Source organism: Rutidosis leptorrhynchoides, chromosome 3, assembly GCF_046630445.1.
Source record: "Rutidosis leptorrhynchoides isolate AG116_Rl617_1_P2 chromosome 3, CSIRO_AGI_Rlap_v1, whole genome shotgun sequence".
NCBI classification, from domain to species: Eukaryota; Viridiplantae; Streptophyta; class Magnoliopsida; order Asterales; family Asteraceae; genus Rutidosis; species Rutidosis leptorrhynchoides.
The window spans coordinates 35,935,163-35,962,415 of record NC_092335.1 but is presented as its reverse complement, the minus strand read 5'-3'; the positions used below and the strand labels follow the sequence as shown (position 1 = coordinate 35,962,415).

General features: G+C 33.2%; 2 protein-coding genes across 4 annotated transcripts; one reads left to right on the top strand and one right to left on the bottom strand.

The window, feature by feature from the left end:
- Positions 1-286: 286 nt before the first annotated feature.
- LOC139895939 (pullulanase 1, chloroplastic) lies at positions 287-7,323 on the bottom strand. 3 transcript variants are annotated; one of them, XM_071878490.1, is made up of 28 exons: positions 7,056-7,323; positions 6,693-6,831; positions 6,550-6,602; positions 6,363-6,471; positions 6,137-6,273; positions 5,844-6,043; positions 5,360-5,509; positions 5,133-5,193; positions 4,826-4,946; positions 4,531-4,621; positions 4,327-4,420; positions 4,119-4,214; positions 3,886-4,026; positions 3,751-3,801; positions 3,601-3,671; positions 3,296-3,388; positions 2,908-2,998; positions 2,747-2,818; positions 2,583-2,639; positions 2,445-2,513; positions 2,315-2,371; positions 2,157-2,231; positions 1,726-1,814; positions 1,577-1,654; positions 1,294-1,432; positions 846-955; positions 667-766; positions 287-582 (listed from the first exon to the last, which is right to left on the bottom strand). In XM_071878490.1, the coding sequence occupies exons 1-28, from the start codon at positions 7,296-7,298 to the stop codon at positions 472-474; spliced, it is 2,898 nt and encodes a 965-aa protein (XP_071734591.1). In that variant the 5' UTR covers positions 7,299-7,323; the 3' UTR covers positions 287-471. The 3 variants fall into 3 exon arrangements, 2 of the variants coding, with proteins under 2 accessions (XP_071734591.1, XP_071734592.1); XM_071878491.1 differs by lacking the exons at positions 287-582; positions 667-766; positions 846-955 and having other exon boundaries at positions 1,297-1,432; positions 1,562-1,654; XR_011776076.1 differs by lacking the exons at positions 287-582; positions 667-766; positions 846-955 and having other exon boundaries at positions 1,357-1,432; positions 1,577-1,649.
- Positions 7,324-11,464: 4,141 nt separating this feature from the next.
- Positions 11,465-12,323, top strand: LOC139899866 (uncharacterized). The gene is made up of 3 exons (XM_071882694.1): positions 11,465-11,554; positions 11,648-11,783; positions 11,908-12,323. The coding sequence occupies exons 1-3, from the start codon at positions 11,465-11,467 to the stop codon at positions 12,321-12,323; spliced, it is 642 nt and encodes a 213-aa protein (XP_071738795.1).
- The last annotated feature ends 14,930 nt before the right edge of the window (positions 12,324-27,253 follow it).

Below are 27,253 nucleotides of genomic sequence, written 5' to 3'. Positions count from 1 at the left end.
TACTCCACAAGTGTGTTATGAATCTCGGAGTGAATATTATTTAGTTAAAATGACCCAGATTTGTCTCGGCGTGCATCATCCACTTGTACGGTCCAAGTGGACAATGCATGTCCTTGTAAGTCAACTTCATTTTGTCATGATCCATGATCTACCCATATTACAAGTAGCCTCTGATCATGATAACAGCAGTATGGGGGCCTAAATGTAGATGCAAACTAACTGATCCATGAAGTTCGGATGCAAAAGGCAACATCAAATCAAATAAAACCAACTTTATCTTAGCTTTCAAGACAATGACTTTATAGTTACTCTGCTTATAATTGAGGGGTACCATGTTCTGAAAATTAAATATCATATTCCATATAGGAAGTGATTTTGACCTTTAAAGTCAAAAAACAGACTAGTTTTCACTTCTAAATTTCTAAGTAGATACAAAATACTAATTATTTTCAAATTCATACACCAGTATTTTTAAAGGTTTCGAGGCTCAACAAACACAGCAGTTGTCCTTGAAGGAAGCCTGAAGCATCCTGATGATGGATCATACGTTGAGTTCTTCACCACATTATCAGTTGACATCATCTGCACACCCAAAAACATACCAAGATAACAAAATTATCGATGAAACAGATCAAATTATAATGTTTTATTTGTAGAAAAAGATACCTGCACCGGGTGCAATTGGAGAGCTTTGCCTTGTAATACAGGGCTTGTAAATGACATATCAGTTGGGCAAGCGTTGATAACGACCACAATGTATGAATAACTGTTATAGGACAGCTAAAACGTTTGTTAAATGGTACAAGAAGGGTATAACATACTAATATGAGTTCGAAAATAATTACACTGGGTCAAGTTGAGATAGCCCAGGGACATCTTTGTGGCCATCTTCGATACTCATTACTATGACACCTGGAACCTGAGATGGACCGGTGTTGTGGAATCGCACTCGTTCCTGGATGAACGTTTCGTTAGCATTTGGGATGCCGAATGCATATTTTGGGGGGTAACGCAGGTTAGACAGGTCAAAATTAGTAAACTCTTGTATGTCTGAAAATCTTGTGCATGTAAAAACATCTTGAATCGTTCCCGTTGTCTTTTTGTTCAATTTTTAATCCATGAATGTGTGTGTGATTACAAAATTAAATTATTTCAATAGCAATATAAAGTTACCAATAAAGCAATGTTGTAGATGTAGACTATGGATAAATATTCTACACATTTGACCCGTTATACAACCTAGACTGAATCCACTGTGTTCACAAGTATTGATCGAAAGTACGAAATACTAACCTGGATAGCATTTGCCGTCCTCAAACGGAAGAGAATTGAAGAGTATCTGATACGTAACAAGTTTTGGAAATTTTCAAGTGTAGATATTATGTGACTTTTCTCAGGCTTGAACAATGGGGAAGCCAATCTAGGTTTTATTCTGAACAAACAAACAAGACATCCAAGTTATAATATCTCTAATGTGTTTACTGAAGCTTATGGTAGATACTTTAAAAAAACAGTCAAACAAAGTCAACTAAATGATATTAAAGTAAGGTGAAGTAAGCACCATAAAAAATCTTACAGTGACCAGCTCTTTTCATTCTTCCCTTTCGGAGGTAAGCCAACACCCCAATTATTCGAATTGTAGCTAAAATCTAGCCTGAAAAAGATGTGTTCTAGACATTAAGCTAACATTATCTTTTTCATATAGAAAGATTATATAAACTGTACCTGTTGAACCAGTCACCAGAATTGTACGAGTCACGGTCTAAAGACTTAGAACGCAGTATCTCGTCTCCACAATGGAAAAAAGGAACACCCTGTAAATTACTATTAACTTTACTGTATATTACGAATAAAAAATTTAACGCTTCAAAAGATTAGTCAATATTCTGTCTGAAAAGAACTTATCTATGGACCTAAAGTTAATGACAATTTTATAGGATAGTTTACGTTAAGTGAATAAAATAAACGAGTAAGCACAATATAGTACACATTTTGCAAGTCTAGCATTACTCTTATTTGATATTTAACGAGACAATTTAGAGAAATCACGTTTGTAACAATGTAAGATTTATTTTAAAAACAATTAAATAGTAAAATGTATTTTTTTATCCGAAATCTAGTATTAAAGTATATATATGTACAAGACATATCATAACCTGGGAGAGTGCAATAATGCTTGAAGCTAAATGGTTTATCCTGCATCGCTCATCCACACTGATTTCCATCGGTGTCTTTTATCAATGAAATGAAAAAACAGATTTACAACAAGATATAATATATTTGGATCTGGTTTTAAAAAAATGTTATAACATACCTTCAAACTAATAATATCAAAGAGAGTCTCATTATCATGAGCAGACACATAGTTAATCTGCAAAACAAGCAAATCGGAGTTTAAAAGGGTGAATTTGGATAGGTTTTGTAAATACAACATATAATCTTACTGTTTCCACTGGTTGCGAAGCATATGCAACCGGAGTTCCACCATATGTTAAAATTCCTGATCCTTTAACCTAAAAACAAAAGAGAAAACACGCATAAATGCGCTAAAATTTGAGATGGTAAAAGAAAGTTTTGTGTACCTCTTGACCATCACAATTTGTAAGCACAAAATCCTTTAAGTTACCAGCCATCCCAACCTAAAACGTTAAACTTGTGAAGAATCGAACGCAAAGCATATCAACATATACAGATACTCGTATCAAACGTACGTCAAATAAATTCTTTCGATTTGTTGGTACTTTACCTGAATGTGATCCATAGATGAAGCAAGCATACGTGCTGTATCAGCCTCTGTACCATGGTCATGACCATTTGGCTATATAAAAATAATCTTTAATAAATGAACACGTGACTGCATGATTAAAAATCACAAAGATGGGAAATAAAAGGTTACATTAGCATTACTTGCAAAGATAACCCTGTGAGGAAACCCTGTTGAAGAGGATTACCGAATGGAGATCCACCAAGCAATGCATCTCGAATTCGATCATTAAAGCTGAAAATAAATACACCGAGCGATAAAGAAACGGTTATTACATTAACAATAATTGTTTATTTTGTAGATAACGATAATGGTTATCACATTAAAGTATGGAGATATGATCCGCACTACTTGCAGTATGCATCTTGTGGTTTATACGCTCAAATATATAATTCATGGACCAAGCACGGTCTAACACTAACATGTAATAGTAATATAGTATGGAAGATGGGTAATATCGTAATATCACATTCAATATAGTATGGAAGATGGGTAATATCGTAATATCACATTCCTTTAAACTACACGTACCTCCCAATTCCACTTCCTGCTAGATTAACCTGTGATGCATTAACCCCGCGACCGTTATTTGCCACCTCACCAAAATCCCATCCTTCACCATATCTGAAACAGATATACAAGTTTACATGAGCTGCATTTATGCATTGCCGATTGTATACATCATGTTGCATTAACATAAATAATACTTATTGTACTTTTCAAAGGTTGCTAAACACATTCTGAAGAGTTAATACAACAACAAAAATGCTAATAAAATCAATGATATTGTAGCTACACGAATGTGAAATCAAAATTAACAGTGTGCTCATTCTTACAAGAAAATGCTTGAACCATCCACTTTGTCTTTATCCCTTGACAAGTACTTAAGCATGCTTTTAGCCCTCATCTGTTTGTACACAAGACATAAATAAAGTTTGAATGTATAAAGGAGAGTATAAGAGAAAAGTACATTTAATGTTTCATACCATAGTACTTTTCATCATATGACCCATAAGATCAAACCGAAACCCATCAACCTGTAGGAAATCGATGTAATAGGCAGTTAAAATCATTACCTTTAATAGAATATAAATACAAATGTCGAATTGTGGTGGCATTACCTTATAGTTGACTACCCAGTTTAAAAGATCATCAACGATTAAGCGATCAACCATAAAATGCTCACTGGCCGTGTTATTTACGCACGTACTGTTCTCAATTAAACCATCTGCATTCCTTCTTAAGTAATAACCTGGAACAATCTATAGCAAATTCATAGTCAGACATCTTCCATTCAAGTAAAACATGTACAATCAAACATAAAAAAAAATGACATAAGAAGTATGTGAACGACCTTGTCTAGTACTGAGTTATCATCTGTGGGTCCACTTGCATGTAGATGATTGTAAACAACATCCAACACAACACGAAGGCCTATACGATTAAGTGCCTGCATTAAACACGAAGGCCTATATGATTGAGTTATACAACAACAATCGTCAACCAAGAAAAGTCGAGGGTTCAACTATTATATACTGCACTGTAGAAAAATAAATATAAACCTGCACCATCTTCCGAAACTCTATTATACGGAACTGACCATTAGGGTTAGTTGCATAGCTTCCTTTAGGCACTCCCCATAAAACAGGATTATAGCTTTCATAATTAAGAAAAATTCAAAAGAATGTTAATTGAAAAGCTAAATTATCATAACATGTGACTAGAAGTAAAAGTGTCATAGCAATGAATTCAAAAGCATTGATTACCCCCAGTTGTATCCATCCTCATCTTGAATAGCCGTAACGTATTCTTGTTGCTCAGCTGAATCCGGAGGCAGAGATTTGAGCATCTCCATATCTGACTTTAGATAAAAAGAACTTATTACATTATTTAAATAAGAATTTTTCTAATGACAGCCGTCTTTAACGTGCATAAAAGTGTTGCACAATTCATAAATGTTAGTATGTAACCGCTATCTACAATACAATTATGTTAGCTCTTAGGGATGTCGTTAAAAAAATACTTTGAATAACAATAAAGGAAATTAAAAACTTCTCTTACCCAAAAATTTCCATTTTTCCTTCTCATCGTCAACGTCTCCAAATTGAAAGGTCGGCAGTAAATGGATATGTGTAAGGCCAGCATCTGATAATTTCTTCAAATGAAGTACACCAGCTGATTCCTTCAACAAAATATTGTTTAGACATCATAGCTTTCTAATTGTCAAACCAATATGGTAAAATTGCCTTTGTTTAAAAAATGTTATAAAGTGTATCTTCATATGTGATCGATCGTCTTTAACTTATCAAAGTCACGTGTTTTTAATGTTTTAGCTATAAGAGTTAATAACATGGGGATCAAAATGTACCTCAGATGTGAAAGCGAGATAACCTCCACGAATATCAGGATGAACGGTTGAGTCATTAGCACTGTACAGAATCACAAAGGACAACAATGCATATGAATAACCACAATAAGTAACCTTACCTTTTTATTCGCCGTTTTTTTCTTCTTTTGCTTAGTGAAGTGCAAGAAGTAACAAGTTTCTACAAGGAACAGTTATTTAAATAGGAAATAAGGTTTATGATTATGTACCTGAAATCTCTAATATGAAGTTCATAAAGACTAATGTCAGAAAAATCTGCTATCGCAGGCTTCTCATCTGCCAAATCATTCCATTTCTGAGGTTTTATAGCATCAGAATCAAGATTGACCAAAAAAGTCCGCTTCCCATCACCTGAAAGCCTACCAAAAAACAAAATGTCTGACAAAACAAAACACAAAACATGAAGATGGTTTAATTATAAGTGGCAATTTTGACCCGTTTACATATAAATGGGTTCATTTGGGTTTTTTTTAATCAACAATCTTGACTATTACTGTGATATTACCATAATCTCATATTTCAAACATTAGTTATTGATAACAAGTTTTCCTGAAAATGGACTGGCCCAGTTTAACTTGTCTGAAAATGACCAGTTTCAACTGCAAACCTGTTTGACCAGTTAATCAACCCAGCCATCTTGTCACATCTAATATAAAAGTATCTAAATTTCCAACGCACACACAATAAACGTACCCTCTGGCATATGGATCATTCGCTATACACTTTTCTATCTTCAAAGTACTATGATGGTAGACGGACACTTCATAGACATAATAACACCCCTCCCAATTTCCTGGCCCGTTAACACTCCAAACGCCATTAGACTCCTTAAGATCGACAATCTCGACAGCTTCACCACCGGAAGGTCCACTATAAATGATTGCACGCACATTCTGTTTAAAGACACACGAGCTCAGAAAGTCACCTTCAAAATGTTACATATTTCACGTCAAGGCACATGTAATTACTTAAAAACATAAAGTTACTTGAGCGGTTGGAGCCCAAAGATAAAGCGAGACAACTTGGTTTGAAAAAATAGCACCAAGAGGACCCGTATAAGAGAAAATGTCATCAATAACACCGGGTAGCTGCAGACCAGTAACATTAACGCATTGTCCGCTTGCTGCACAAAATAGCGTTGCTGAATACGGATTACCATATATGAACATGGTAAATTTACATTTTTAAATTTATTAACGTATGTATGCCAACCGTCAAATAAAGCAACAGCCATTTGGTTTTTTAAAATACTCTTATGATCCACAGATGATGGCACCTTAAACGCCTTATAACCTCGTATATGAGGAAACTTATCTCTGACCTGAAATACTATTTGTTAGATTATATAACCGAGGATAAATAAGCATAAATCGAGTTAAAAACATGTACTTAATATTACATTATCAGGAAGCCTCTGATCATCTCTTTGGAGTTCAACACTTAAATCATAGCCTGTTTATGGTAAAGTGTCAATTCTTGTATTAAAAATCAAGATTCTTGATCCTATCAAATGTCAACCATTATGAACAAACTCAATTGTACCTTGAATTCCGGTTTCTGTAATTGATAAAGTAGCAGATGTACTAGAATATAGAAAACAAGAACCACCAATAACATCATCCACATTCCAAGCAATTATGGATTTAGATACCCAGTATGCTCTAGAGTATGATAGGCTATCCTGTAATTCAAAATCAATAATAAAAATACATAATTTTCATTGATTGAAAAGACCCATAAAATAAAATACAATGCCATTTATATATTTTCAATATCCAAGTTATAAACTGGTTTACATTCAGTTTATTAGGCGCTTAGGTTTTACTTAGATACTTTACAATCAAAATAATATTAATTAATAATTACAATTAATATTAAATAATTGATACGGAGTAATAATAAGACCTGTGGGGGTGATGAAGTGGTGGTGTCTGACATTGTCGAAGTGGAGCAGTAACAATGGTGACTTGGGGTTCTTGATTTGACGCAACCTGCAATGGAGACAAGGGTGGGTCGGGTCAAAGATGATCCATTGGGTCGGGTTTGGGTATTGTATTTGTGGTTGATATGTATGGGATTACATGGAGGAGGGTGGGTGATAATTGTAGGAGGAGGAACGAGTGAAGCAGAGGAGAAAAGAATGGACATTTGGGTAAAGGAAAACAAAAGTAATGATTTTGGGTCACAGATCGATTCTTGATTTTTACTTATTTATACCCCCAACTCTTGCTTTAAACGTAGCCTACAAGTTACCAACGGTAAAATTAGTGTTGGCGTAAAAACTAAGCGGTGAATAATTTAGAATAGTTTATCCCTGTTCCGGGAGATTATAAATGCATATATCCGATCACTGAATCTTTAATTTCTAACGTTAGAACCTAATGAAAGGAAATTTGTCAATATGTCTTCATTTAAAAGAAAAGTGTTAACGATAGGATCTCAAAAAATCCTAATTGTAAAAACATTATGACCACGCATCACGCACCATCCATGATGCATGCAAATCCATGTGTGGTGCGTGTTAACGAAGTTTTCAGCGACACATGCTATTTATGACGTAAAACGCACAACGCACCAAGTAACATGCACCGTGTGTGTGTTGGTCTGTGCGTGGTGCGAGCTACACCCAATAAGAAAGATTTTACCTAATTGTTTAACATCGTAGAAGATGTGACAATGTCCAGTTTATTGGTCAACAACCTTATAAAGTTCGGACTTGACGGTTTTATTCGAAAAAGGCTAACCGAGAGTTCTGAAGCATTCGTTTGTGCATGCGTAATATAATATCTATATGGGCTTTTGTATCGAATTCATTATGAATCGAGTAATGAACGAGGATAAAAAATGAAGAATCGCTCAAAGTACTTAAGCAATGTAGTGACCCGAACTTTTCCATGTTTATATATATTAATTGAGATTGATATTTACATTACTAAATGTTTTCAACGTGTTAAGCAATCAAACTTGTTAAGACTTGATTAATTAAAATAGGTTTCATATAGACAATTGACCACCCAAGTTGACCGGTGATTCACGAACGTTAAAACTTGTAAAAACTATACGATGACATATATATGGTTATATATATAGTTAACATGATTTTATTATAAGTAAGTATCTCATTAGGTATTTTAACAATGAGTTATATACATAAAAATGAGACTATTAAATTAAGAAACTCGAAAACGATATATATAACGATTATCGTTATAACAACGTCTTACTAGGTACATATAAATCATATTAAGATATTGATACAGTTGGTTAATTATGTTAAATGATAAGTAAATATATCATTAAGTGTATTAACAATGAACTACATATGTAAAAATAAGACTACTAACTTAATGATTTCGAAACGAGACATATATGTAACGATTATCGTTGTAACGACATTTAACTGTATATATATCATACTAAGATATATTATATATCATAATATCATGATAATGTAACAATTTAACATCTCATTTGATATAATAAACAATGGGTTAACAACATTTAACAAGATCGTTAACCTAAAGGTTTCAAAACAACATTTACATGTAATGACTAACGATGACTTAACGACTCAGTTAAAATGTATATACATGTAGTGTTTTAATATGTATTCATACACTTTTGAAAGACTTCAAGACACTTATCAAAATACTTATACTTAACAAAAATGCTTACAATTACATCCTCGTTCAGTTTCATCAACAATTCTACTCGTATGCATTCGTATTCGTACTCGTACAATACATAACTTTTAGATATATGTACTATTGGTATATACACTCCAATGCTCAGCTCTTAGCAGCCCATGTGAGTCACCTAACACATGTGGGAACCATCATTTGGCAACTAGCATGAAATATCTCATAAAATTACAAAAATATGAGTAATCATTCATGACTTATTTACATGAAAATAAAATTACATATCCTTTATATCTAATCCATATACCAACGACCAAAAACACCTACAAATACTTTCATTCTTTAATTTTCTTCATCTAATTGATCTCTCTCAAGTTCCATCTTCAAGTTCTAAGTGTTCTTCATAAATTCCACAAGTATAGTTTCATAAAAATCAAGAATACTTTCAAGTTTGCAAGTCTACTTCCAAGCTTTCTAATCCATTTCAAGTAATCATCTAAGATCAAGGAACCTTTGTTATTTATAGTAGGTTATCTTTCTAATTCAAGGTAATATTCATATTCAAACTTTGATTCAATTTCTACAACTATAACAATCTTATTTCGAGTGAAAATCTTACTTGAACTGTTTTCGTGTCATGATTCTGCTTCAAGAACTTTTAAGCCATCCAAGGATCCTTTGAAGCTAGATCCATTTTTCTCATTTCCAGTAGTTTTATCCAGAAAACTTGAGGTAGTAATGATGTTCATAACATCATTCGATTCATACATATAAAGTTATCTTATTCGAAGGTTTAAACTTGTAATCACTAGAACATAGTTTAGTTAATTCTAAACTTGTTCGCAAACAAAAGTTAATCCTTCTAACTTGACTTTTAAAATCAACTAAACACATGTTCTATATCTATATGATATGCTAACATAATGATTTAAAACCTGGAAACATGATGAACACCATAAAATCGGATATACGCCGTCGTAGTGAAACCGGGGGCTGTTTTGGTTTGGATAATTAAAAACTATGATAAACTTTGATTTAAAAGTTATTCTTCTGATAAAATGATTTTTCATATGAACATGAAACTATATCTAAAAATCAAGGTTAAACTCAAAGTGGAAGTATGTTTTCTAAAATGGTCATCTAGACGTCGTTCTTTCGACTGAAATGACTACCTTTACAAAAACGACATGTAACTTATATTTCCAACAATAAATATATACTTTTTCTGTTTAGATTCATAAAATAGAGTTCAATATGAAACCATAGCAATTTGATTCACTCAAAACGGATTTAAAATGAAGAAGTTATGGGTAAAACAAGATTGGATATTTTTGATCTTTTTAGCTACGGGAAATGTTTAACAAATCTATACAAATCATATTCTAGCTAACTTATATTGTATTATACATATATTCTAATATATTATGTAATCTTGGGATACCATAGACACGTATGCAAATGTTTTGACATATCATATCGACCCATGTATATATATTATTTGGAATAACCACAGACACTCTATATGCAATAATGTTGGAGTTAGCTATACAGGGTTGAGGTTAATTCCAAAAATATATATACTTTGAGTTGTGATCTAGCCTGAGACGTGTATACACTGGGTCGTGGATTGATTCAAGATAATATATATCGATTTATTTCTATACATCTAACTGTGGACAACTAGTTGTAGGTTACTAACGAGGACAGCTGACTTAATACACTCAAATCTTTAAAACATAATAAAAATGTTTGTAATTATATTTTGATCATACTTTGATATATATGTACATATTTGTATAGGTTCGTGAATCGATCCGTGGCCAAGTCTTATTTCCGAGGAAGGAAATATCTATGAAAGTGAGTTATAGTCCCACTTTTAAAATCTAATATTTTTGGGATGAGAATACATGCAGGTTTTATAAATGATTTACAAAATAGACACAAGTACGTGAAACAACATTCTATGGTTGAATTATCGAAATCGAATATGCCCCTTTTTATTAAGTCTGGTAATCTAAGAATTAGGGAACAGACACCTTAATTGACGCGAATCCTAAAGATAGATCTATTGGGCCTAACAAACCCCATCCAAAGTACCGGATGCTTTAGTACTTCGAAATTTATATCATATCTGAAGGGTGTCCCGGAATGATGGGGATATTCTTATATATGCATCTTGTTAATGTCGGTTACCAGGTGTTCACCATATGAATGATTTTTATCTCTATGTATGGGATGTATATTGAAATATGAAATCTTGTGGTCTATTGTTACGATTTGATATATATAGGTTAAACCTATAACTCACCAACATTTTTGTTGACGTTTAAAGCATGTTTATTCTCAGGTGAATACTAAGAGCTTCCGCTGTTGCATACTAAAATAAGGACAAGATTTGGAGTCCATGTTTGTATGATATTGTGTAAAAACTGCATTCAAGAAACATATGTCGATGTAATATATTTCTATTGTAAACCATTATGTAATGGTCGTGTGTAAACTGTATATTTTAGATTATCATTATTTGATAATCTACGTAATGTTTTTAAAACCTTTATTGATAAAATAAAGGTTATGGTTGTTTTAAAAATAAATGCAGTCTTTGAAAAACGTCTCATATAGAGGTCAAAACCTCGCAACGAAATCAATTAATATGGAACGTTTATAATCAATATGAACGGGACATTTCAAGCAAATCTCTTAAATACTTTTTCAAGCAAATCTCTACCCAATGTTTTGAATCCAAGCAAATCTCTACCCAGAGTATTTCCTTGTGCAGAACATAGATAATATGTGAGGCACATTTATGAAAACGTGAAAACAAAAGGGTTCACTGGTAAAGTTTATAAACAACAGTTATGGAAGTGTGCAACTGCCACCACTGTTCCTCACTTTGAAAAGGCTATGCTTGAGTCAAAGGGGTTCAGTATGGAGTGTCACACCTATTTATCCAAGATACCACCATTATGTTGGTCAAGAAGTCACTTTTCTGGTAAATGTTACAATTTATATCTTCATTATAATTTTCTGATAAATGTCACACCTATGATCGGGGACTACTTTATAATAAACATTATAATTTAGTTAATTAATATATGATTAATTATCTGCTATAGGAAGGTGTAAATCTGATGTGTTGATAAACAATATTTGTGAGGTTTTTAATCGTTGGTTGGTGGATGAAAGAGATAAACCTATAGTTGCTTGCTTGGAATATATTAGGAAATATTTGATGCAAAGAATTGTTACTGTGATAGAGAAAAGTGCCAATACTGATGGGCCATTTACACCAGGTGGAAAAAAGATGTTTGATTTGGTGAGAAAGGAAGCACACAAGTTACAAGTCCTTTGGAGTGGTAATGAGATATATCAAGTCAATGGATTCAGTGGTGAACAATATGTGGTTAACTTAGAAAGGAGAACTTGTAGTTGTAGGAGATGGGAAATTACTAGAATGCCCTGCAAACATCCAGTAGCTGCTATTTGGAACATGATAGACAATTCTGGAAAATTTGGTGTACCTGAAGATTAGGTGGATCCTATCTACACTTTACACCATTGGAAAAGAACATATGCTTATACCATTAAGCCAATTAATGGTAGGAGTATGTGGAAATTATTTTCTGTCACAAGCAAACTATTACCACCATTGGTTGTACCTAAAGTTGGTAGACCAAAAAAGAGTAGGATAAAGGGAATTGATGAAAAGGAAAGTATGAACAATGATGGACAATTGTCAAGAAAGGGAAAGAGTGTTTCTTATGGGAAATATGGTGAATACGGTCATAATAAGAGGGGCTGCACATCTGCAGGTAGTGTGAGTGTGGGTACTAAGAGGAAGGGTGATACAAGTACCAGTGCTAACAAGAAGAAAAAGTGAACTTCTTTAGTTTAAATTGTCTTTTTTATGTTTGTGTAATGCTCTTGGATTCTGGTTACTTAATGGATGTCTTTTGGAATTGGTTGTAATGTATTTTGGATTCTGGTTACTTATGTAATGGTAGTTATGTAATGCCATTTTGGCTTTCTTTTGATAAACTTATGTAATATGTAATGTAATGTATTATGTATACCCCTTTGTATTAATTATCTGCCATTCTAAGTTATAATATCTATTCTGAGTAATGTAAGAGATATGAAATACAACACATTTCAACAAATGCCTTAATACAACAGATATGAAATACAACACATTTCAACAAATGCCTTAACCATATTACATTAATATCCAGATTCAACCAAAATACAACAGATATGAAATACAACCAAAATACAACAGATATGAAATACAACCAAAAGCCCTAATCGACTTTTTACTTGAATAACATAAAATAAACAATAAAAAAATCGAACTAAATAAAACAATCATCTTCATCCTTCTTAATCCCCTTTGCAGTTGATTGCAACGATCACAGATTGGTGGATCAAGCCATTCAGAGAATGTGCATTCTGAAAACTAAAAAAAACACCTAATTTAATTACATAATACAGAAAGAGATGACGAGCGAGATAATGGGTTTAAGAATTAGGGTTTCAAATCAACATTCATATCTTTTTCGCATATGTGTAAAATCGTCTATCAGGATTCCGTTGTATCTTGGACAATTGAATCAAAGCACGCCTTCCACAATAGCAATTAACCATCCCTAAATATCTGCAATTTTGAAATTGGGATAGTGAAAGATGAAACAATAATGATGAAATTAACCTAAATATTGATGGGAAAGTGAAAGATGAAATTGAAATTTGGAATACTGAGGAATCACGTGCACATTTATACACCAGGTTTAGATTAAAAGACAATAATACCCTCATGTGCAGGTCATGTGAGTCCCCAAAACGTTAAAATTTGACAGCCGTTATGGTGTTGGACCCCCGGTGAAACATCTGCAAACCATAGTGACCCCCTAAGGTGAAAAAATTCTTTTGGACTCCGCTTGTTGTATCGAATAAACCACAGGGATCCCCCGTGCAATTTTGTCTTGTCAATAACATAAAACAATACTAAAAATCTCATTCTAATCCATGAAGCATCAAATAATCTCTTATAATCACGAAGGTTTACCATCTACGACTCAGGACAACTTGCAAAACATATTATCTGTGACGACCCAGAAATTTTCAACCAAATTTAAACTTTATCTTTAAATGATTTAATGTTTCCGACATGATAAGCAAAGTCTGTAATATTGAAATCTAAAAAACTTTGAACTGTGTTCATGTAATCAATTACCCTTTGACTGTGCTCAACGATTCACGAACATTTATGTGTATATAGATATGTGTATATAATATATAGTATATCAATTAAAAACGTTAACAAATTATTGGATGTATAATACTTTACTGAACGTAATATGTTTAATATATTTATCAACGGAATTAAAAGATAATATCAAATGATTGAATTATCAGATATATTATGATATGATTATGGGTCTCTGTAGTGAGGTCCACTGTGATTTAAAGAAATCTGTTCTTTTTAACGATATTCGGAATAATTAGTAAAGTGCTTTACAAGTAAGAATAAAGTGTCAATTATCAGGAACTAGACAAGGGTTAGTGGAGATTCCTGTTTGATCTCTGATACATGCTTTGCTGTAACGACCCATCAAAATCGCTATTGACGCGGCACGTTAATCATTGATTCCACAGTGAGGTTTTGACCTCTATATGATACGTTTTGATATAATATTGCATTCATTAAAATAAGTGACTTTCTAAACATAGAAAGTTATAAACATATGGGCGAGTGCTTAAGTATAAGCAAATCCCCAAAATACATAAGTCTTTATTTTACAGGTTGATATCACAGTCAAATTATTTATTACACAACGTAGTTTTGTTTCGAATGCAATAAACATTATACAAAGCATGAGAGACTCCATGCAAGCAACAAGCACATCACAGCGGAAGTAGTCTAAGGACCTAAGAATAAAACATGCTAAAAAGTCAACACGAATATTTGGTGAGTTATAGGTTTAATTGCTCGAGTTATAAATATAAAGATGGACCACAAGATTTCATCAAAAGTTTATCAATAGATTCTACGTAACAGAGCACCCTGGTAACTAAACTTAACGCTATAATGATAATTACCCTATTCGTTTCAATATACGCAAACCAACGTGTCATAAACTCAAATAACATACGTCCGTTAAAAGGCTAGCGCTCTAACTCGGACGGGGATGTCAAGCCCTATGGATCCATATACAATTATTCGCACCCACCAGTCCATATCCTATGTACTGGCAGCTACTAGTTACCAAAGCTAAGGGATTTTCGGTTAACTCAGTGTAGAATTTAGTATGTACTTGTATCCATTGCTTTTAAAATAAATTGCATGTATTCTCAGCCCAAAAATATTTAAAGCATTTAAAAAGGGATCTATAAACTCACTGTTCAATATTGAGGTTCAATATTGTAGGCAAATTACGTAGACGTAAAGATAGTGGATGACTGTATGGTTAGTCTTGGATTCACGAACAATACCTCGAACAATACCCAATATTTCCTTAGCTTAAAACGGTTTGAAACCCGAATTAAAACACCCTCCTATATACTTTATTATTATTAAACTTAAATTAAAATTATAATTATAATTATAAATTTAAATTTAAATTACAGAATAAAGAAAAGAAAGAGTGTGAAGAATTCGTCGAGCAAACTGGCGTATTTATAGTACTTTTCCATTTCCTGTAGCCCATGCGATCGCATGGGTTTGTAGTGTATTTGCCATGTGATCGCATGGCCGCCTGATCCAGCTCATTTTGCTTTTGTTTGCTAGTTCGTCGACATAATATTTACTGTACAAATAGTGTTTTTGGTTCCCATGCGATCGCATGGGCTTTTGGTGTATCTGCCATGCGATCGCATGGCCAGCTCACTTTGTGTTTGTTTTCTTGTTTGTCGACATATTATTCACTGTAGCAATAGTGTTTACTGTAGCAAATAGTGTTTTACTGTAACAAAGTCATTTTTTACTGTAGCAAATAGTGTTTTACTGTAGTAAAGTCGTTTTTACTATAGCAAATAGTGTTTTACTTGTACAAAGTCGTTTTTACTGTAGTAAATAGTATTTTACTTGTACATCTTATAATATATATATATATATATATATATATATATATATATATATATATATATACACATATAATTGTTCTTGAATCGTCGAGAGCAGTCAAAGGTAATTGAATATATGAAACGGTTCTAAAATTTTGAGACTTAATCTAACAGACTTTGTTTAACGTGTCAAAATAATAAATCATATAGAGAATTGGTTTAAATAAGTCGAAATTTTTCGGGTCATCACAGTACCTCCCGTTAAAGAAAATTTCGTCTCGAAATTTTGAGTAGTACCTGTTTTATGAGCGATATCAGTGAACAAATGTGGATACTTTTGCTACATTTGATCTTCACGTTCCCAAGTAAACTCGGGTCCTCATCTAGCATTCCAATGAACCCTAACTATCGGTATTTTGCTTTGTTTTAATTGTTTGACCTCACGGTCCATGATTTCAACAGGTTCTTCGAAAAAATGGAGTTTATCATTGATTCGTATTTCTTCAAGAGGAATTACGACATCCACTTCCGCTAAACATTTCTTCAAATTTGACACGTGAAATGTGTCATGAACACTACTAAGTTCTTGCGATAGCTTTGATCGATAAGCAACTGTTCCAATTCTTTCGGTGATTTCAAAGGGTCCTACGTACCTAGGACTTAGCTTTCCTCGTTTACCGAATCGTACAACGCCTTTCCAGGGTGACACTTTCAACATTACTTTGTTACCCATTTGAAATTCTAGCGGTTTTCTTCTTACATCAGCATAACTCTTTTGGCGACTTATGGCTGTTTTCAATCGTTGTTGTATTTGAATGATCTTTTCGGTGGTTTCATGAATAATTTCTGGTCCAGTGAGTTGACTTTCTCCTACTTCACTCCAATAAATAGGAGATCTGCACTTTCTACCGTAAAGTGCTTCAAATGGCGCTGCGTTGATGCTCGTATGATAGCTGTTATTGTATGAGAATTCTGCCAAAGGTAAGTGTCGATCCCAACCGGTTCCAAAGTCAATCACACATACCCGTAACATGTCTTCTAGTGTTTGTATAGTTCTTTCACTTTGACCATCTGTCTGTGGGTGATAAGCAGTGCTCATATCTAATCGAGTTCCCAATGCTCTTTGTAATGACTGCCAAAAACGTGATATGAATCGGGTGTCGCGATCAGATATGATGGAGATAGGTACACCATGCCTGGAAACTACTTCCTTCAAATATAGGCGTGCTAATCTCTCCATACTGTCTGTCTCCTTTATTGGTAGAAAGTGAGCTGATTTAGTGAGACGATCAACTATCACCCAAATAATATCGTGACTACTTGTAGTCCTTGACAGTTTCTTAATGAAATTCATGGTTATTCTTTCCCATTTCCATTGAGGAATTTTCGATTGTTGCATTAACCCTGACGGCTTTTGGTGCTCATATTTGACCTTATCACATGACAAACATTTGCTTACATAAGTAGCAATTTCTGTCTTCATATTAGGCCACCAATAGAACTTCTTAAGATCGTGGTACATTTTCTCGTTTCCTGGGTGAATTGAGTACCTCGTTTTGTGTGCTTCATCTAGTACTAGTTGTCTTAGGTTACCATGTCTTGGTACCCATATCCTACCAGCAAAATACAGGGTTCCATCGGCTTTTACTTCAAGCTGTTTTTCTAACCCTTTGCTCATTTCGCCCTTTTTGTTTTCTACTTTTAAAGCCTCTAACTGTGCTGCTTGAATTTGCTTTGTGATATCAGTACGAATTATAATGTTCAAAGCTCAGACCCTATGAGGTTTTACTCTTTCTTTCCGACTTAGGGCATCAGCTACAACATTAGCCTTTCCGGGGTGGTAATGGATTTCACAATCATAATCGTTTAATAACTCTACCCAGCGATGTTGCCTCATATTGAGTTGTTTTTGATCAAAAATATGCTGAAGACTCTTATGGTCGGTGTACACTGTACACTTGGTGCCATATAGATAGTGTCTCCATATTTTGAGTGCAAAAATTACTGCTCCAAGTTCCAAATCGTGCGTCGTATAGTTCCCTTTGTGAATTTTTAGTTGGCGTGAAGCGTATGCGATAACTTTTGTGTGTTGCATCAATACACATCCTAAACCTTGGCGTGAAGCGTTACAATAGATCACGAAATCATCATTTCCTTCCGGTAATGACAAAATGGGTGCAGACATTAACTTCTTCTTTAATAACCGGAATGAAGATTCCTGTTCCGTGGACCAATCATACTTCTTTCCATTTTGAGTCAAAGCAGTTAAGGGTTTGGCGATTTTAGAGAAATCTTGAATGAATCTTCGGTAGTAACCAGCAAGACCTAAGAATTGGCGGATTTGTGTTGGAGTCTTCGGTGTATTCTATTTACTAATGGCTTCAATCTTGGCAGGGTCAACTTTAATTCCATGTTTACTGACAACATGGCCCAAAAATTGTACTTCTTGTAACCAGAAATCATACTTTGAAAATTTTGCATACAGTTTTTCTTTCTTGAGTACCTCTAGTACCAATCTTAAGTGTTGTTCATGTTCTTCCTTGTTCTTCGAGTAAATCAATATGTCATCGATAAAAACAATGATAAATTTGTCTAAATACGGTCTACAGATGCGATTCATTAGATCCATGAATACTGCTGGTGCATTAGTCAATCCAAAAGGCATGACTAAAAACTCATAGTGACCGTAACGGGTTCTGAACGCGGTTTTAGGAACATCTTCTTCCTTCACTCTCAGCTGATGATATCCGGAGCGTAGATCAATCTTAGAATAAACACTTGATCCTTGCAATTGATCAAACAAATCATCAATCCTCGGTAATGGGTACCGATTCTTGATCGTTAATTTGTTTAATTCCCGGTAATCTATGCACATCCTCATAGATCCATCCTTCTTCTTGACGAACAGAATAGGAGTACCCCAAGGTGAAAAACTAGGACGAATAAATCCACGGTCTGATAATTCTTGCAACTGGTTTTGTAATTCTTGCATTTCTGAAGGTGCAAGTCTATATGGGGATAGGGCTACAGGTGCGGCTCCTGGTACGAGATCAATCTGGAATTCTACACATCTATGTGGAGGTAGCCCTGGTAATTCTTCTGGAAATACTTCGGGATATTCTCTTACAACCGGCACGTTTTCAATACTTCTTCCTTCGGTATTGATCTTCTTCACGTGTGCCAGAATAGCATAACAACCTTTTTTATAAGTTTCTGAGCCTTCATACAGCTGATAAGGTTCAGCTTCGAGTTGCTCTTCTCCCCATAAATCATTAATGACGTTTCATCCTTTCGAGGGATGCGGATTGCTTTCTCAGCACAAACAACTTCCGCTCTTGTTTTGGACATCCAGTCCATGGCAACGATTACGTCAAAACTTCCTAATTCTACGGGTATCAAATTGATTTTGAAGGTTTCACCAGCAAGATTTATTTCGCAACCATGGCAGATTTTATCGGCTTTTATCAGTTTACCATTAGCTAATTCAATAGTATATTTATCGTCTAGAGGCAATGATGCACATTTTAGTTTAGAACTAAAGTCTTTACACATATAACTTCTATCAGTACCCGTATCAAACATAATAGAAGCTAGTTGATTATTAACGGTAAACGTACCCGTGACAAGATCAGGATCCTCACGTACTTCATTGGCACTAACATTAAATGCCCTCCCACATGCGGGTTCTTTGTTCTTCTCCTTATCAGGGCATTGATTTATAAAGTGACCAGTCTTCCCGCATCCAAAACATTTCTTGACATCGGTCAGTTTTGTCTTTACTTCAGAAACGGTGGCATAACAATCTTTCGCCACATGTCCTTTCTTGTTGCACTTATCACAGACCACTTGGCAATAACTTGCATGATGTGTGTAACATCTTTTGTAGAACGGATGGGGTCCCTTATAGTTTGGACTAGCAGTTGCCCCATCTTGTTTACCTTTAAAAGTCTCTCGCCTCTTCAGGTGAGTACTTTTGCCCTTATAGTCTTCCCATTTCCTCTTTCTTCAGTTGTCTTGACTTCGGTAATTGGTGCCTTAATCGAACTCTCCGTGATCTGGTACATAAGTTGGTGTGCCATTCTCATGGCTTCCTGCATCGTATTTGGTTTGGATGATGTAACATTTCCTTTGATATTGATCGACAAACCGTCAATATACATCTCTATCTTTCGTTTCTCGTTTGGCACTAATTCACGACACAACAAGGCTAGTTCCATGAAACGCTTTTCATAGTTATTGAGTTTCGCATCGACAACCTTCAGATTACGTAACTCAGATTCCATTTTTCTGATCTCATTTCGAGGACAGTACTCCTCGATAAGCATTTTTTTCAATTCTTCCCAAGAGATATCATATGCCGTATCTACTCCTTATGCTTTAGCATAATTGTTCCACCAAGTAAGTGCACCGTCTTACAACGTGCACGAAGCATACTTTGACTTGTCTCCGTCCGCACAATTACTGATTTTGAAAACGGACTCCATCTTTTCAAACCATCGGGTTAGACCGACTGGTCCCTCGGTTCCACTAAACTTTTGTGGTTTGCATGCTTGAAAAGTTTTGTATGAGCATCCATTTCTTGAGTTTGTTTTTACAGCTGCTGCTTCGGCTACTGCTTTTGCCGCCTCAGCTGAAGCAATTCTTTCATTCACACGTTTCTCGACTAGTTCCATAGATTACCATAGATGTAGCGAGTAATTAATGGTACATCATGGCATATTAATAATATGAACCCATTATTATAAAAGCTTTTTCTTCTTATTAGCGTTTTATAATTATTTCTAGGGTATTACCTACCCGTTAAATTTCATACTTAATAGCTTAGTACAAAAATTAACTACTACAATTCAAATAATATTCTATTATGAAAAACTAATGCATTATCATTTCACGCTTTATTCTTCAATGCATTATGGTACAACGATACAATACCACTTATTCACATAAGTTTATTTTACATAAAACATATGTAGAATAAAGTAAAGCACACTAATTAATATTATACAATGCGTGAAGTGATGTCGTAGCGGAAATGGTTTTTAAAAGCGGTGAGGCTTCTTGTTATCAGGTACTGGAATAACGCTTATTTGAGCGGTACGTTTATATTTTTTGTCGGGGTTCTGAGGTACTTGATACCTCAATAGAGTTGGTAAGAGAAGGGTGACTATGGGTAGCAATATTAGGAGCAACAATTGCTTTATTAATTTTTGGATTCGGCAATTCTGGGTTGGTGACTACAGGTTCCTTTCCTTTGTTAACTTCTTTTTTAGTAATCTCCTTTACTTCCCCCTCTTCCTCACTGATCTCACATATTGAACTGTCTGAGTCATGTGTAGGATAATATGTTTGACCGGTGGTCATGAGCCGATATTTAAAAGGCGTAATCGGCACAACCCGCCCGTCGGCCGTGTATCTGGCCCAGTGTCCATGTTCCTTTAGAAATGGACGGCCCTCGTTTATTCCAGGGATCACAGTTCCATCGAAACGATACTGTGGGTCCGAAAAACCAGGGATGGGTGGAGCTGGGACCTCCTCTGGGTTTACCTGGAGTTGAGATTCGCCGTCTAACACAATTTCTTCTTTAATAGGTATTGGAACGCCCTTTTCAGTTATGGATAGAATAGATTCAGTGTCTGATTCCGAGTCGTACAAAATGATGGGATTAGAAGAAGTCATCTATCACATAATTGAAACAACAATTACGTTAGCATATAAATATATCACATATAATGTTTTTGACAAAATGATAAGCAAAAATCGGTAAAAACAATTATAGTCATAGTCCAGACTCACTAATGCATCCTAACAATTACCAGTTAAACACACTAATGCAAATTCTGGTTTCCTATGACCTCAAGCTCGGATACTAACTGTAACGACCCGTCAAAATCGCTATTGACGCGGCACGTTAATCATTGATTCCACAGTGAGGTTTTGACCTCTATATGATACGTTTTGATAAAATATTGCATTCATTAAAATAAGTGACTTTCTAAACATAGAAAGTTATAAACATGTGGGCGAGTGCTTAAGTATAAGCAAATCCCCAAAATACATAAGTCTTTATTTTACAGGTTGACATTACAGTCAAATTATCTATTACACAACGTAGTTTTGTTTCGAATTCAATAAACTTTATACAAAGCATGAGAGACTCCATGCAGGCAACAAGAACATCACAGCGGAAGCAGTCTAAGAACCTGAGAACAAAACATGCTAAAAAGTCAACACGAATATTGGTGAGTTATAGGTTTAATTGCTCGAGTCATAAATATAAAGATGGACCACAATATTTCATCAAAAGTTTATCAATAGATTCTACGTAACAGAGCACCCTGGTAACTAAACTTAACGCTATAATGATAATTACCCAATTCATTTTAATACACGCAAACCAACGTGTCATAAACTCAAATAACATACGTCCGTTAAAAGGCTAGTGCTCTAGCTGGGACGGGGATGTCAAGCCCTATGGATCCATATACAATTATTCGCGCCCACCATTTCATATCCTATGTACTGGCAGCTACTAGTTACCAAAGCTAATGGATTTTCAGTTTAACTCAGTGTAGAATTTAGTATGTACTTGTATCCATTGCGTTTAAAATAAATTGCATGTATTCTCAGCCCAAAAATATTTAAAGCATTTAAAAAGGGATCTATAAACTCACTGTTCAATATTGAGGTTCAATATTGTAGGCAAATTACGTAGACGTAAAGATAGTGGATGACTGTATGGTTGGTCTTGGATTCACGAACAATAACCAATATTTCCTTAGCTTAAAACGGTTTGAAACCCGAATTAAAACACCCTCGTATATACTTTATTATTATTAAACTTAAATTAAAATTAAAATTAAAATTATAAATATAAATATAAATTTAAATTACAGAATAAAGAAAAGAAAGAGTGTGAAGAATTCGTCGAGCAAACTGGCGTATTTATAGTACTTTTCCATTTCCTGTAGCCCATGCGATCGCATGGGTTTGTAGTGTATTTGCAATGCGATCGCATGGCCGCCTGATCCAGCTCATTTTGCTTTTATTTGCTAGTTCGTCGACATAATATTTACTGTACAAATAGTGTTTTTGGTCCCCATGCGATCGCATGGGCTTTTGGTGTATCTGCCATGCGATCGCATGGCCAGCTCACTTTGTTTTGTTTTCTTGTTTGTCGACATATTATTCACTGTAGCAAATAGTATTTACTGTAGCAAATAGTGTTTAATGTAGTAAAAAGTATTTAATGTAGCAAAGTCATTTTTACCGTAGCAAATAGTGTTTTACTGTAGCAAGTCGGTTTTACTGTAGCAAATAGTGTTTTACTGTAGCAAAGTCGTTTTTACTGTAGCAAATAGTGTTTTACTTGTACATCTTATAATGTATATATATATATATATATATATATATATATATATATATATATACATATATACATATAATTGTTCGTGAATCGTCGAGAGCAGTCAAAGGTAATTGAATATATGAAACAGTTCTAAAATTTTGAGACTCAATCTAACAGACTTTGTCTAACGTGTCAAAATAATAAATCGTATAGAGAATTGGTTTAAATAAGTCGAAATTTTTCGGGTCATCACATTTACAATAATATTTTTCATGACTTTTGATATGTTAATTATTTAACTATTATAATAGTTAAAACTTGGAATATAGATAATTTGGTTATTGAATGTCGGCATGTGAAACAATTGGATATGTTGCATTAAAATGATTTCACACATCTGATCATCCTCTTGACTTAACCCTACGTTTTACGAATAAACTGTAAGTTAGAAACTGGTAACCATTATAAATTATATAATTGTATTTTATAAAAATGTTTTATGATATAACAATATCTATTATTAAAACCTTTGATTTCGTATACATTTAGTTTGGAAAACTAAACTTTATAATATTATTTGATTTAGTTTCAAACGTACGAAAACATTTTTCAATACAATAGAATTTAATTATTAAAATGTTTTGTTTAAATAACATATATATATATATATATACATATATATATATACATATATATATATATACATATATATATATATATATATATATATACATATATATATATATATATACATATATATATATATATACATATATATATATATATAATATGTTGGATTATTAAATAAATAACTTGCAACGTTTAATTAAAAACGTGTTTATATATATATTTCGAATTATTTAATAAACGATATTAGTATTCGATTAGTGACTCGATTGATAATTAAAGAAGTCAGAGTAAACGCTAGTACATAAATGATTCATATCAAATTATGTTATATTATGAACACGATTTAAATTATATAAACTCTGAAATATAATTAGTTTTGAAAAAATAAATATTATATTTAAATAAATATTTCTAATATATATAAATTTATATTTCTAAATGAAAATATATATATATATTTCAAAGTGATAAAATATAATATTAACTTAGTCATAAAACGTTTTGATTTAAAATAATATTATTAAATATACTTTGGTGAATAACAAAACGATGATTTAAAGAAGCAAATGACCAAAACACTCGAAAGTTAAAGTTACATTTTGAGTGATGTAATTTATTGATAATTGAAGTCTATATATTGATAAGGGTACGAGTCACAAAACGTAGAATGCAAAGTATTAGAGAGTACGTAGTAACGTTCAAAAAACCGAAACCGGGACATAAGTCGAGCGTAAACGTACAAGTCATCGGAGCGAAACTTACAAGTTAACTATACATATAAATATAATATAATATATAATTATATAAATTAAATAAATAATATATATATATATATATATATATATATATATATATATATATATATATATATATATATATATATATATATATATAATTAAATAAACTGTCGGCAGCATAAGGTTAAACGAATGTGAGCTGGCCACAGTAGCCATGCGATTGCATGGCTGTGACCCTCAAAACCCATGCGATCGCATGGGCTTGAAATCCTAAGATGGTCTATAAAGCTCGACGAGTTTGGATAATTTCTTCACATACACATTCAATTATCTATCCCTCTGTATAATTTATTATCTATATTATTATTATTATTATTATTATTATTATTATTATTATTATTATTATTATTATTATTATTATTATTATTATTATTAATCCTAATAATAATATTAGAAGTATTAGTATTATTTAGTAGTATTATACATAAAATACTATGACGGGGTTATGAGCGAATTATTTCAAAACGGGTTTTATGAGCAGGACAAAGCTAAAGAAATTATGGGTTATAACTATGGAAGTTATGGGTATGGTTCGGGGGTATTTCTCGTGAGTCAAACTAGTGTTTATCATCTCCGTTGCGTCTACGTACTTTCCTGCAATATTGATGTAAGACCCAAATATTTATTGTACATAGAGTATTTATGGTGTACGTGAAGGGTGTGAAACGTGGAATATTTTGAAGAATGGTGAAATGTCCCGTTCATATTGATTATAAACGTTCCATATTAATTGATTTCGTTGCGAGGTTTTGACCTCTATATGAGATGTTTTTCAAAGACTGCATTCATTTTTAAAACAACCATAACCTTTATTTTATCAATAAAGGTTTTAAAAACATTACATAGATTATCAAATAATGATAATCGAAAATATACTGTTTACACACGACCATTACATAATGGTTTACAATAGAAATATATTACATCGACATATGTTTCTTGAATGCAGTTTTTACACAATATCATACAAAACATGGACTCCAAATCTTGTCCTTATTTTAGTATGCAACAGCGGAAGCTCTTAGTATTCACCTGAGAATAAACATGCTTTAAACGTCAACAAAAATGTTGGTGAGTTATAGGTTTAACCTATATATATCAAATCGTAACAATAGACCACAAGATTTCATATTTCAATACACATCCCATACATAGAGATAAAAATCATTCATATGGTGAATATCTGGTAACCGACATTAACAAGATGCATATATAAGAATATCCCCATCATTCTTGGACACCCTTCGGATATGATATAAATTTCGAAGTACTAAAGCATCCGGTACTTTGGATGGGGTTTGTTATGCCCAATAGATCTATCTTTAGGATTCGCGTCAATTAGGGTGTCTGTTCCCTAATTCTTAGATTACCAGACTTAATAAAAAGGGGCATATTCGATTTCGATAATTCAACCATAGAATGTAGTTTCACGTACTTGTGTCTATTTTGTAAATCATTTATAAAACCTGCATGTATTCTCATCTCAAAAATATTAGATTTTAAAAGTGGGACTATAACCCACTTTCACAGATATTTCCTTCCTCTGAAATAAGACTTGGCCACGGATCAATTCACGAACCTATACAAATATGTACATATATATCAAAGTATGATCAAAATATAATTACAACCATTTTTATTATGTTTTAAAGATTTGAGTGTATTAAGTCAGCTGTCCTCGTTAGTAACCTACAACTAGTTGTCCACAGTTAGATGTACAGAAATAAATCGATATATATTATCTTGAATCAATCCACGACCCAGTGTATACACGTCTCAGGCTAGATCACAACTCAAAGTATATATATTTTTAGAATCAACCTCAACCATGTATAGCTAACTCCAACATTACTGCATATAGAGTGTCTATGGTTGTTCCAAATAATATATATACATGGGTCGATATGATATGTCAAAACATTTGCAAACGTGTCTATGGTATCCCAAGATTACATAATATATTATAATACATGTATAATACAATATAAGTTATCTAGGATATGATTTGTTAAAATTTCTCGTAGCTAAAAAGATCAAAAATATCCAATCTTGTTTTACCCATAACTTCTTCATTTTAAATCCGTTTTGAGTGAATCAAATTGCTATGATTTCATATTGAACTCTATTTTATGAATCTAAATAGAAAAAGTATAGGTTTATAGTCAGAAATATAAGTTACAAGTCATTTTTGTAAATGTAGTCATTTCAGTCGAAAGAACGACGTCTAGATGACCATTTTAGAAAACATACTTCCACTTTGAGTTTAACCTTGATTTTTGGATAGAGTTTCATGTTCATATGAAAAATTATTTTCTCAGAAGAACAACTTTTAAATCAAAGTTTATCATAGTTTTTAATTATCCAGACCAAAACAGCCCCCGGTTTCACTACGACGGCGTATATCCAATTTTATGGTGTTCATCGTGTTTCCAGGTTTTAAATCATTAAGTTAGCATATCATATAGATATAGAACATGTGTTTAGTTGATTTTAAAAGTCAAGTTAGAAGGATTAACTTTTGTCTGCGAACAAGTTTAGAATTAACTAAACTATGTTCTAGTGATTACAAGTTAAAACCTTCGAATAAGATAGCTTTATATGTATGAATCGAATGATGTTATGAATATC

Coding starts and splice junctions, on each gene's coding strand:
- LOC139899866 (XM_071882694.1), top strand. CDS start 11,465: ATGAACGGGACATTTCAAGCAAATCTCTTAAATACTTTTTCAAGCAAA. Junction 11,555..11,647: donor CAAGCAAATCTCTACCCAGA/GTATTTCCTTGT, acceptor TATAAACAACAG/TTATGGAAGTGTGCAACTGC. Junction 11,784..11,907: donor GTCAAGAAGTCACTTTTCTG/GTAAATGTTACA, acceptor TATCTGCTATAG/GAAGGTGTAAATCTGATGTG.
- LOC139895939 (XM_071878490.1), bottom strand. CDS start 7,298: ATGTCCATTCTTTTCTCCTCTGCTTCACTCGTTCCTCCTCCTACAATT. Junction 5,510..5,843: donor AATGATCCATATGCCAGAGG/GTACGTTTATTG, acceptor GTTTTTTGGTAG/GCTTTCAGGTGATGGGAAGC. Junction 583..666: donor TCCAATTGCACCCGGTGCAG/GTATCTTTTTCT, acceptor TTGGGTGTGCAG/ATGATGTCAACTGATAATGT.